The following is a 14,458-nucleotide window of genomic DNA, read 5'->3' on the forward strand; positions in this document are numbered from 1 at the left end:
AGTGATTTGTTGCATGATAAGTTTTTCAAATTAAAACACACATATGACTTTCATGTCTTATCAAACCGCAAAACAGACATTTCAACTGGAAAAGATTTTAGAGGTGGCAGCAGTCGTCAGTCGAAAACGCGAAAGAGAGCGAGCGAGAAAAGAGGCAGGGATTATGCGTCCGCACATGCGATTTCGCGTACATGTGCACGTATATGCGCATGCTATACTGACCTGCACGTTGCGCGCACACACAGAGCCTCTCCCACTGCCACGCCAGTCACAGCTGGTGCTGCCGGGGAAGCTGAGGCATGACCACACAGACTGCAGTCCGCACGACACAGTGGTGGAGGTGGAAGGGAAGTCACTTTCTGGCCCACAGGGACAGTCCCCAACGCTAACGGCGTACCGCACGCCCCGGGGTACAGCCCAGCCCTGAGATGACAACAGTCTGTCTTCGTTTACAAACACCACGGGTACAACATGCCATAGTTAAATTATGTACCTGTTTGTCTTCATGCGAAAAAACAAGTACGTGTCCCCTTCCATAAACTACCCCACCCCTCCTCCCGCACACACACACACACCTGTATTTTCAGCTCGCCGCTTTCGCTCACTCGAAGACAAGCGTGCTCAGCCTTCATCAGACTGAACCGAGGATCGGCCAGAACGCGGACGACGATTTGCCGAGTGCTGCTGGTGGGACTGACTTCCTCCAATGACTGAAGCCCTCTCATCTCGAACCCCACCACCGCCTCAATGTCCGGTTCCGTCAGGTGAGTGATGTTAGGAGTGCGGCAATCCAAGCATGTCCCGTCCGTGTCATTGCGACAAACTGTGCAGTTTCCGTTGGTTGACTGCACAAGGGAACAGTGAATGACGGGTCAGTCTCAATGAATAATAAACACTGCACATGCAGGCTGATTTCAGCAGGTGTGCCTGTGTTGGCTGCGCTATTAATGTGTGTTTGCTCTTCGATCTTACCCACCAGTCTGCACGCTTGAGTGAAATAATGCCTAACATGACAGGCATTAAAGAGGTTGTCCAGACTGACAACCAAAACATATGCATGAAAAACAAACCTGACCTAAAAATAACAGTAAGAATTATATCTCTTGGCCTTCTTCACACACACACACACACACTATCATTTGTCCGTTTTTGTCGTCCAAGAAAAAAAAAACTACCACATATCCAAAATTCCTGGCATAAGGATCTTGAAATCCATACATACACAAGAATAAAATGATTCATCATTCTGGTGGAACGATAACCTAAGAATAAAAAACTATTGATCATTCTGGTGAAACGATAACCTTGACGACGACACTGTTTACATTGTATCCCCAGCTATAGTGTGCCAATCTACTGTACCAAGCCACAGTATACCATGCTGTGTACCAAGAAATACAGCATGACATTATATTGTACAAATGATGGTACATCAAGCTATGATGTACCAAGTGATAGAGCACCAAGCCATACTGTACAAAGTGATAGTGTACCAAGCAATACTGCACCGAGTCATATTGCCAAGCGCTAGTGTACCATGTGATACTGTACCAAGCGATAGTGTACCATACAAGCCATACTGTACCAAATCATATTGTGCCAAGTGATAGTGTACCATACAAGCCATCCTGTACCAAATCATATTGTGCCAAGTGATAGTGTACCATACAAGCCATCCTGTACCAAATCATATTGTGCCAAGTGATAATGTACCAAGCCATACTGTACTAGTGTACCATACAAGCCATACTGTACCAAATCATATTGTACCAAGTGATAGTGTACCAAGCCATACTGTACTAGTGTACCATACAAGCCATACTGTACCAAATCATATTGTGCCAAGTGATAGTGTACCAAGCCATACTGTACTAGTGTACCATACAAGCTATACTGTACCAAATCATATTGTACCAAGTGATAGTGTACCAAGCCATACTGTACTAGTGTATCATACAAGCCATACTGTACCAAATAATATTGTACCAAGTGATAGTGTACCAAGCCGTTCTGTACCAAGTGATAGTGTACCAAGCAATGCTGTACCAAGCGATAGTGTACCATACAAGCCGTACTGAACCAAGTGACAGCGTACCAAGCCATACTGTACCAAGTGATTGTGTTCCAAGTCATACTGTACCAAGTGATTGTGTTCCAAGCCATACTGTACCAAGTGATTGTGTTCCAAGTCATACTGTACCAAGTGATTGTGTACCAAGCCATACTGAACCAAGTGATTCAAGATTCAAGAAATTCCAGATTCAAAAACTTTATTACGCAAGGATAAAGATTTTACGCATCGCCCAGTCTTCCAATCAGTCCTTGTGACAACAATAACAGTAACAACATTAACGATAACGACACAACAATAATAATTTTGTTAACACTGCTACATCTACTGCTACTATAACGAAGAATAATCACCATAATCATCACTTAACATTGTAAAAGTAATAAAACGAACGCATTCACACATTCATATCCATACACATGCACACACTCTCTCCACCCAACACACACACACACACACACACACACACACACACACACACTCTTATGCACGAACAGAGACATGACCGAAGTGAGAAACATATAGCGGACATAAAGAGAACAGAGAAACACAACCTTATCATTGTTATATGCAAAAGTGATTAATTTGCTGATGCAGATGTTACAGGTAATAACATCCAATTAACAGGCGAAAAAGTAAAAACATTAAAGCACAAAGGTAGAAATAAAATAAATTCACTGCATGTCTGCATGTAAAGGTATAGGTACACATTTCACAAAAAGCATGATTTTCGGTCTTTTTTAACTCGTAAAAAAAAAATTTGCTTTGTGGGCCTATTGTTTGTGGAGCGTAAGTTTTCGTATGCTTGATTTGAAGGAACGTAATGAATGTAAAGTCTTAATGAACGAAGGAAGAAAGTTTCATACAGATTGTCCAAAAAATGCAAAGCTAGATTTGTACAAATCGATGCGCACACGAGGCAGAATATAATTATCTGAATCGTAACGCTCTGATGCCCATTGAACAAGGTCACTGAGATATGGTGGTGACATGTTTCTGTGTACTTTGAACACGAGGACCATTTTATTGTAACCAAATTGCTTGTATAGTGGTAATATTTCCAGTTTTCTTAATTTTTCATTTGTTGATAGGGAGTCGTCTGGTAAAAAATAAGTTTAGCTGCTCGTCTATGCAATGAGTTAATTTTTTTTTTTTTTAGCTGGTTGTGACTGGCATTGCTCCAGACTGTAGATGCATAATTGAAATGAGAGAGACAGTGTGTCCCGAAGAATAATTTTCTGGTTGGAGCATCGACGTAATATCTAAGTTTATTGAGTAAGAACAAATTGCGGGCTAACTGTTTGCATACATGGTTGATATGAGCTTGCCAGTTCAGTTCTTTATCAATAATTACCCCAAGAACGCGGTGCTCACAAACTTGTTCAGCTGAGTTCTTGTTTACCTCGAGCTTTAAAATGAGAGGTTTACATTGGTGTTTCTGTCTGGATGTCAATGCCATACTTTTTGTTTTGTGTGGGTGATAGTGTGCCATGCCAGACTGCACCAAGTGATGGTGTACCATGCCAGAGTGCACCAATCTATCGTGTAGCCGGATTGTGTTCCATCGTACAGTGGTGTCGACCTACCTTCTGACCGTTGACTGTGAGGTGGACAGCGACGTATGCCAGGTCCAGACGTTGTCCAGTCACTTGCAGCGTTGTGTTGCCCCTGCCACAGACACCGCACAAGTGACAGTCCCCAATACATCTGACTGTTATCGACACAGGTGATAATCCCCGACACAGGTGATAGCTGACAGTCCCCAAAACAAGTGATAGTTGACAGTCCCTAACACAGGTGACAGTCCCCCACAGAGGTGATAGTCCCACACACAGGTGACAGTCCCCAACGCAGGTGACAGTCCCACACACAGGTGACAGTCCACAACACAGGTGAAAGTGACACACACAGGTGACAGTCCCCCACACAGGTGACAGTGCCCCACACACAGGTGACAGTCCCCGACACAGGTTATAGTCCCCCACACAGGTGATAGTCCCCCACACAGGTGACAGTCCCACACACAGGTGACAGTCCCCGACACAGGTGATAGTCCCCCACACAGGTGACAGTCCCACACACAGGTGACAGTCCCACACACAGGTGACAGTGGACAGTCCCCAACACAGCTGACAGTTCCCCACACAGGTGACAGTCCCCCACACAGGTGACAGTCCCCAACACAAGTGACAGTGGACAGTCCCCAACATAGGTGACAGTCCCACACACAGGTGACAGTCCCCCACACAGGTGACAGTCCCACACACAGGTGACAGTCCCACACAAAGATGACAGTCCCCAACACAGTTGACAGTCCCACACACAAGTGAGAGTCCCACACACAAGTGACAGTGGACAGTCCCCCACACAGATGACAGTCCCCAACACAGGTGACAGTCCCACACACAGGTGACAGATCCCAACACAGGTGACAGTCCCACACACAGGTGACAGTCCCCAACACAGTTGACAGTCCCACACACAGGTGAGAGTCTCACACACAGGTGACAGTGCCACACACAGGTGACAGTCCAACACACAGGTGACAGTGCCCCACACACAGGTGACAGTTGACAGTCCCCAACACAGTTGACAGTCCCCCACACAGGTGATAGTCCCCCACACACTTGACAGTCCCCCACACAGGTGACAGTCCCACACACAGGTGACAGTCCCACACACAGTTGACAGTCCCACACACAGGTGATAGTCCCACACACAGGTGACAGTCCACAACACAGGTGACAGTCCCACACACAGGTGACAGTCCACAACACAGGTGACAGTCCACAACACAGGTGACAGATCCCAACACAGTTGACAGTCCCACACACAGGTGACAGTCCCACACACAGTTGACAGTCCCACACACAGGTGATAGTCCCACACACAGGTGACAGTCCACAACACAGGTGACAGTCCCACACACAGGTGACAGTCCAACACACAGTTGACAATCCTCCACACAGGTGACAGTCCCACACACAGGTGATAGTCCCACACACAGATGACAGTCCCACACACAGGTGACAGTCCCACACACAGGTGACAGTCCCACACACAGGTGATAGTTCCACACAGGTGACAGTCCCACACACAGATGACAGTCCCAAACACAGGTGACAGTCCCACACACAGGTGACAGTCCCACACAGTTGACAGTTCCCCACACAGGTGACAGTCCCACACACAGGTGACAGTCCCACACACAGGTGACAGTACCACACACAGTTGACAGTCCCACACACAGATGACAGTCCCAAACACAGGTGACAGTCCCACACACAGGTGACAATCCCACACACAGGTGACAGTCCCACACACAGGTGATAGTCTCACACAGTTGACAGTTCCCCACACAGGTGACAGTCCCCCACACAGTTGACAGTTGACAGTCCCCCACACAGGTGACAGTCCCACACACAGTTGACAGTCCCCCACACAGTTGACAGTCCCCCACACAGTTGACAGTCCCCCACACAGGTGACAGGTGACAGTCCCCCACACAGTTGACAGTCCCCCACACAGGTGACAGTTGACAGTCCCCAACACAGGTGACAGTCCCACACACAGTTGACAGTCCCCCACACAGTTGACAGTCCCCCACACAGGTGACAGTTGACAGTCCCCCACACAGTTGACAGGTGACAGTCCCCCACACAGTTGACAGTCCCCCACACAGGTGACAGTTGACAGTCCCCCACACAGTTGACAGTTGACAGTCCCCCACACAGTTGACAGGTGACAGTCCCCCACACAGTTGACAGTCCCACACACAGGTGACAGTTGACAGTTGACAGTACCCAACACAGGTGACAGTCCCCCACACAGGTGACAGTCCCACACACAGTTGACAGTCCCACACACAGTTGACAGTCCCCCACACAGTTGACAGGTGACAGTTCCCCACACAGTTGACAGTCCCCCACACAGGTGACAGTTGACAGTCCCCAACACAGGTGACAGTCCCCCACACAGGTGACAGTCCCACACACAGTTGACAGTCCCCCACACAGTTGACAGTCCCCCACACAGGTGACAGTTGACAGTCCCCCACACAGTTGACAGGTGACAGTCCCCCACACAGTTGACAGTCCCCCACACAGGTGACAGTTAACAGTCCCCCACACAGTTGACAGTTGACAGTCCCCCACACAGTTGACAGGTGACAGTCCCCCATACAGTTGACAGTCCCACACACAGGTGACAGTTGACAGTCCCCAACACAGCTGACTGTCCCACACACAGGTGATAGTCCCCAACCATGACAATCCCCAACACAGCTGACAGTTCTCAGACTAGTCAAAGCCTCCATTACGCACACCTGCGACTTCATGGAGCGTCAACCCGCATCCACCTAACCGTTTCATCCACCACCCACTCATCATCCCACTTACAATCATCCTAGTGTTTATTACTGAAATAGTCGCCGAACACTTCATTAAAAAAAAAAATTGTCTCCGAAAAATATGAATACCCTCCGTTTGCTGAAAATGGGCTGCTTTGTCGGGTGATTCCCTGAATGGACACTTTAATGCCAAATATTCAGGGCTTAAAACTACAAGAAAGAAAAAACTTTTAAAAATAACATCATCAATACACATCGCATAGATTTCTCTGTCTGTCTCCATCTCTCTGTTAAATATCTTGATGAATGTGATCCTGTGGAAAAATGCCTGCAAATACCGCATTATGACCGCAAAATGGCTCAGCATCCCAGAGAGGGTACTGTCAAATTGCATACACACAAAGACGCAATGCGCGAGTCAGTAAAATCCTACGCTCCGGTCTCTGTGCCGTCACTTAAACGTCTTTCCGTTTTAAGTGATATCTGAGGGCCCCTCTGTGTGTGTGTGTGTGTGTGTGTGTGTGTGTTCACCAAACGACCACACATGGCTTCGTTAAGTCGCAATTTCAGCGCTGGTGGACAGGAGGGCACCATCAAATTTAGATCATCGGTCCACACTATAGAAAAGATTCTGCGCTGCTGCAGAAATACTGACGCTCAGACTGTGGCAGACCCGTGCCGAGCTGTGTGTGGGCAATGGGGAACTCTGACTGAGCGGGGTGGTAGCCACGAGGCATATGATGGAAAGGAAAAAAAGATTTCCAGAGAAAATGATTTTGCTAAAGTTTACCTAACACGCACACACACAGACACACACACACACAGACACACACACACACGCACACACAAACGAAGACATAAACACGAACACCGAAACAGTGTTAAAACAGACTCAAATCTGTTTCCACACACGAGCCGCCTCCCCTAAAAAAAAACAAAAAAACAACGAAAAACACTCACCCACGGAAAGTCCAGCTGGAAGCCACGGAGCTGATCTCAGGGTTGGGCATGCGGCAAAACTGGACTGGTGGTTTAGTGTTGTGGGCAGACGCTGCCTCGGTCCAGTTCCAAGTCTGGTTATAGCGGTCAATGGTCACCGTCAGATTGTAACACCGCGGGTCCCCTATATCGCTGCTTTCCGCTGTGAATCTGCACTGAAGCCGGGACGAGCTGCAATTACATGTGACAAAACGTATTGCCCTTAGATCCTCATTTTCAGGAGACTCTGAAGTTGCAGGCAATCATTGACTTATTCTAACATCGGGCAAACATGTCGCCACATATGCTAAGTTAACTTCTTTTTTTTTTCTTTTTTTTTTAACTTTTTAAAATTCATTTTTGCGTTTACATTTTTCACATAAATAACAGAAGACATTTACATAACAAGAAAATATGCATCATGAATAGATCAACAATGTATTCAACATTTTATATATTAACGTTGTATAACGCTAACTGTAGAAGGTTTGCTGCATGGTCCAATTCGACATTTGTAAAATAGTTGTTACAGTTGTTTGATGTTGGTTTAAATAATCTTTAATTATTCAACAATACACATGATTACAATGCAATGAATGACAAAAGAACATCAACAAGCTTAAAGCTTATACTGTGCTCACAACGTTGCACTTCAATTTCATCATGACGGCTGATGAACCATATTATGACTTGTATCAAATAACATTCATAAACAGTAAGTAATGAAATAATGAAATAAAACAAATAAACAAACAGTACATAATATAGTAAAATAATGCTAATATCAATATTAACATGAGATTAAATTTATTATCACCAAAGTAATTGGCCTAATAGAAGAAAAACACGAAGAAGAAGAAGAAAATTTAGAAGAATGGAGGGTAAGGTGGTGGAGGAGGGGGAACAGAGGGGAGAGGAGAAATTCTAACAGATCATTGGCCAATCCATTCACTTTGAATATTTGGTCAGTCAGATAAATTCAACATATATTTTACGAATAGAATCATGTTGTACCCTTTCTTCACAATACTTTCTAAGCTAAAATCTATTTGAATCGGAGATAAACTGGTGGACAGTTTGAAATATGAATATATTTGTATGATTTTGGAGAACAGGATCTCCATGCAACAGAGTTTTAACATGAATGTAGTTTGGAGATAAATTTAAGATTGTGTTTGCCCGAGCCATATGAAAGTCTTGACAAAATAATAAATAATGTTCAGCAGTTTTGCTTGCAGTGCCACAAGCACAAAGTGGGTCGTTTATTAAATGTCTGTTGAACATATCTTCTCTTAAGTCACTAATCCCTAGACGAAGTCGACAGTGAATGATTTGTTCCTTCCGTTTACCAAAGTAATAACAGCTAGGCACTACAGCATCGTTAGCACACAGGTAATGTTTAAGCTGGCTTAAGGAATTGCTGGTTTTAACATAATCAGGTAGAGAATTCCAGAGATAAGTAGTAGATGGTATGAATGATTTCCGATAGAGTTCGGTGCGAAATCTTGGTACGGTGCGTTCCAATGACCTGCGTCTATGGTAAGGGTTATTGTCTGAAACAAGACCAGGAACAAGATCATTTAGGTAGTTAGGGCATAGACCGTTAATCATCTTGAAATAATGCACAAGTTTGTGTCTTTTCCTTCTTTCCTTAAGTGTACAGAACCCTGATTCTTGGTATATTTTTTGGTGGCTTGTCCCACGAACAGCTCCAGTTATGGTTCTTAATGCTTCAAGCTGTAAATTTTCCAGAGAATCTGATTGTGCATCTGTGCAATTATCCCAAACAATATCAGCATAGTCAAAATGTGGTAATATGAATGATTTGTACATGATTTCTAATGCTCTCCTATTTAATTTGTACTTATACGTCTTAAGACAAGAAACCAACATAGTTACAGCATTGATTATACTTTTAATATGTTCCCCCCATATACAGTTGTTTTGGAGTATGACGCCTAGATGTTGATGTGTGTCTGTACTTTGTAATGGTGTGATCCAAAAGTAAGAGGTAAAATTGTGTCAGTGGTTCGAGAAAAATTTAATAACTCTGTTTTCCCCTCATTAAATTTTACTTTCCATCGCTTAGCCCAAGAATCTATCTTTTCTAAGTCAGAATTGAGTGTTTGTGCACGGATGTTTGGGTTGTTTAGTGCTAAGGACATACTTGTATCATCTGCAAATAGCTTAATGTTTGAATGGATGTCGTATGCAATATCGTTGATATAGATAAGGAATAATAGTTGACCAAGTACAGAGCCTTGAGGAACACTTGCGGGTATTCCTTTGCAATCAGACTTATCACTCTTTATAACAACTGCTTGGATACGGTTAGAGAGGTAATCGGAAAACCAGTCAAGTAATTTGCCTCGTATGCCATTCGCTCTTAACTTCAGAAGAAGTCCCTTATGCCAAACTCGATCAAAAGCTTTAGATATATCAAAGTACACAGCCTGGGTTGTGACTCCATTATCAAAAGATGAGCATAAGTCATTATAAATACAGAGCAACTGATTTACTGTCGAATCACCAGGAATAAAACCTGACTGGGAAGGAGATAAAATATGATTTGATGAAAAAAACTTGTAAACTTGCTTATGGATGCATCTCTCAAGGACTTTACCAACACAGCTAAGTAAAGAGATTGGGCGGTAATTACTACAAAGTTCCTTCGAAGCTTTTTTATGCAGAGGATTTACATGTGCTGTTTTCCATATCAGAGGAAATTTTGATTCATGAAGGCTTTTGTTGAAAATCCTAGTTAGTGGGTCTAGAATGGCTGGCAATGAGGCAATTAACAATCTGTTATGGACAAGATCTGGCCCTACCGCTTTATTTTTATTTAGATTTAGAATAACACCTTCAACATCAGAAGTAGTAAGCGCTATGTCTGTAAGTTCTAAGTCGAGGAATGGAATATCAGGTAAATCTTTTTCGCTGTCTTCAAGAGTGGATTGTGAAATGAAAAAGTTGTTTAAAAGCATCAGCTTTATCTTTGTTTTTATAATAGACAATACCATTAGATATAATAGGGGGAATTTCATCTGACCCAACACCTTTCTTTCTCAAAAATGACTTAGCAAGTTTCCACCATTCTTTTGTTCCAAAATTGGATGAAGTTGTTATCTTATTTTCTAAATTGGTGATATACTCAATTTGTCTTTGTTTTTCTCTATATGTAACATAGTTCCTAAAACGCCGAAATTGTTGCCAGTCTTCTGGTTTGTTAGTTTGTTTAGCTAATTTATGAATTATTTTACGTTCCTCTATTAGCAGCCTAATTTCATCTGTCATCCAAGGGACATCATTTGGACGTATAGTGATAGTCTTCGTTGGCATACTTTGCTTTGCTTTATCCATTATAATATTTGAAAACGTTTCCGCACTTTCGTCAATTGTTTTATTATTGGTCACTTCATCCCAATTAACCTGGTGTAGGAGATTGCAAAATTTATATGTATCTAACTTATTGTAATTAAAAATTGTTCTTTTAAATGACTGTTCTCTAACTACTGTATTCTTGACAACCACATAAGGTACACTATGGTCACTGCAGATACCAGGCAGGACATCCGTTGATTTGATCATACTGGGGCTTTGAGTAAGTATAAGATCTAAGCATGAACTTGTTACTTCGGTAATCCTCGTTGGTTCATTTATTAACTGCTTAATATGGTAGCGATTCAAAATATCTTCTAAGTGGGGTGATGGTATTGTTAGGAAATCAGTATTAAAATCACCAAGAATCAAGAATTTGTTTGTGTGTCATTGGCTCTACGTATGCTTTCTTCGATCAAATTCCAGTAATTAGCATTGGAGTTAGGTGGACGATAAAAAGATCCAACTAATAAACTTATTTGATCTAATTTTGTCTCAACCCATACAGCTTCTAAACCGTTTACATGAAGGTCATTGCGAGGTTTACAATATAAATTATTTTTCACATAAATAGCAACACCGCCATGTGGATCGTTTGTTCTGTCACATCTAACAGGTGGATGGAAGTTTGTAATATGGATGGAACTATTGCTGTCTAAATCTGAAAGCCATGTTTCAGATACTGTGATAATATCAAAGTTACCATACTCAGCTTCTAATAAATCAATTTTATTTCTCATACTGCGGGTATTTACATGCATGATACTGAGGTCCGTGTTATTGTTTGGGCCTGGATTGGTTTCTATGTCATCAGACAAAATCAGTAGCAACTGTTGGACCAGAGTAAAACATTTAAACATACTGTCATTACTTCTTGGCTGGCTCATGCCACAAGAAGAAGCAAAGTTTTTCTTTAAAAGATTGCTATACTCGCTTATATTGCATTCTGAAATAAGAAAATGAGAAAAAACAGAAAGAGTTATACTGTGTGGGTACTCCAGAAAAGACATTATGAAGAATTGTAAGATGACTGACTTGTTTACAAAAGATAAATGTTTAGTTTTGACCAAAGCTGTTGTAAAATACAAACCAACCCTAGCACGGTATATGTTCAAATCTACAGGCATTTATGTAATCGAATTCTGTAAAACAGAAAACATGAATGTGACTAGGGTCGGTAGGCATGGGTTATTTGAAAACTCCCCCCTCTCTGTAAACAGAAGGTAACTTAAATAACCACCACAAAAACATGTAAAATGATCAATCAAAAAAGACAGTTTACAACATGAGTAAGGAAAAGGCAAAAATGAATATTTACAAGGAAACGTATTTCCCATAAATAATGACATAAAAACAAGAAGTGACCAAAGGAGTGAAACTGACATAGCAATGCATTTTGCACTCCTACTGCAAAGTCAGTAATTGATTGTGAACTTTTTTCTTTTTCTTTTTTTTGTACGATGTAACAAGATTAATGCTTCGTATACTATCAAACTAGCTAAAGAACTCTTCACAAACCCACATTCATACCAACTCATACATTCACCCACCCACACACTGGGGACATGGGAAAGTCACATTGTTAACTTACATAAACCTGTCTACACACACACACACACACACACACACACACACACACACACATATATATATATATATATATACATAATATATATACATATATATATATATATATACATACATATATACACACATATATACACATATATATACCCACATATGCATATACATACATATATACACACACATACATACATATATATAATTTTACAATTTTACTCACATATCAATTCACACACACACACACATTTTTACTCACATATCAATTCACACACACACACACACACACACACACACACACACACACACATGTGCACATGCATACACATACATATACATACACACACATATAACTACATACACATATACATGCATACTTTCATATACATAGACATTACACATAGCTACATATATACACACACATGATACTTACATACATACATACAATCAACAGGTAATTGATGTCCAATTTTAAATCACAAAAACCAAAAAACAGGTTGCTGAAACCATGTTACAGCCTGTGGAAACTTGCACAGTACCATTAAATGGCAACACTAGCACTATGCAGATTAACACAAACTAAAGTAAAACTACATCTGGTTTCAAACATTTCTCTCAGCTAACTTTCTCCATGTCAGAATAAAGCCTCGTTATAATTGTGTCATTTTTAGAAGAAAAAATAAAAATAAAATAAATAAATTTTTAAAAAATTTTTAAAAAGGGGGTCAAAACCACCAATCACCTTGAATGGACATGGGAAAGTCACATTGTAAACTTACATAAACCTGTACACACACACACACACACACACACATATATATATATATATATATATATATATATACATACATATATACTCGTATATATACACACACATATATATATACACATATATATATAATTTTACTCACATATCAATTCACACACACACGCACACACACACACACTTATGTGCGCATACATACACATACGTATACATACACACATATGCATACACACACATATAACTACATACACATAAACATGCATATTTTCATATACATATACATTACACAGAGCTACATATATATACACACACATGATCTATATATACATACATACAATCAACAGGTAATTAATGTCCAATTCTAAATCACAAAATAAAAAAAACATTAAAAATTAAAAAAAAACATGTTGCTGAAACCATGTTACAGCCTGTGGAAGCTTGCACAGTACCATTAATGACAACACTAGCACTATGCAGATTAACACAAACTAAAGTAAAACTACATCTGGTTTCAAACATTTCTCTCAGCTAAGTTTCTCCATGTCAGAACAAAGCCTCATTATAATTGTGTCGTTTTAGACACAAAAAGATTTATGGTACAATCATACTTAAATCATTATGTATTTTATTATTTAGAAAAAAAAAAGGGGGGGGGGGGGACTCAAAACTACCAATCACCTTGAATGGACATGAGAAAGTCACATTGTAAACTTACATAAGCTGGTACACACACACACACACACACACACACACACACATATATATATATATATATATATATATATATATATATATATATATACATATATATAATTTTACTCGCATATCAATTCACACACACACACACACACACACACACACACACACACACACACACATGTGCACATACATACACAAACATATACATACACACATATACATACATGCACATATAACTACATACACATATACATGCATACTTTCATATACATACACATTACACATAGCTACATATATACACGCACATGATCTATACATATATACATACATACATACATACATACAGTCAACAGGTAATTAATGTCCAATTTTAAATTAAAATAACAAAAAAACAGGTTGCTGAAACCATGTTACAGCCTGTGGAAGCTTGCACAGTACCATTAATGACAACACTAGCACTATGGAGATTAGCACAAACTAAAGTAAAACTACATCTGGTTTCAAACATTTCTCTCAGCTAACTTTCTCCATGTCAGAACAAAGCCTCATTATAATTGTGTCGTTTTAGACACAAAAAGATTTATGGTACAATCATACTTAAATCATTATGTATTTGATGTTAGCGTTTCCTTCTATA

General features: G+C 40.8%; 1 protein-coding gene across 4 annotated transcripts in view; it reads right to left on the reverse strand.

Moving 5' to 3' along the window:
• The window catches only part of LOC143299353 (hepatocyte growth factor receptor-like), a 60,483-nt gene that overhangs the window by 15,173 nt on the left and 30,852 nt on the right, over positions 1-14,458 (reverse strand). For all 4 annotated transcript variants that reach the window (XM_076612490.1, XM_076612488.1, XM_076612491.1 and 1 more), the window contains exons 9-12: positions 7,380-7,589; positions 3,658-3,739; positions 576-845; positions 223-423 (exon numbers count right to left, since the gene is read on the reverse strand). In XM_076612490.1, coding sequence (XP_076468605.1) covers positions 223-423; positions 576-845; positions 3,658-3,739; positions 7,380-7,589 — 763 coding nt within the window. The remainder of the gene's footprint in view (positions 1-222; positions 424-575; positions 846-3,657; positions 3,740-7,379; positions 7,590-14,458) is intronic.

Source organism: Babylonia areolata, chromosome 25 (genome assembly GCF_041734735.1).
Source record: "Babylonia areolata isolate BAREFJ2019XMU chromosome 25, ASM4173473v1, whole genome shotgun sequence".
Taxonomy (NCBI): Eukaryota; Metazoa; Mollusca; class Gastropoda; order Neogastropoda; family Buccinidae; genus Babylonia; species Babylonia areolata.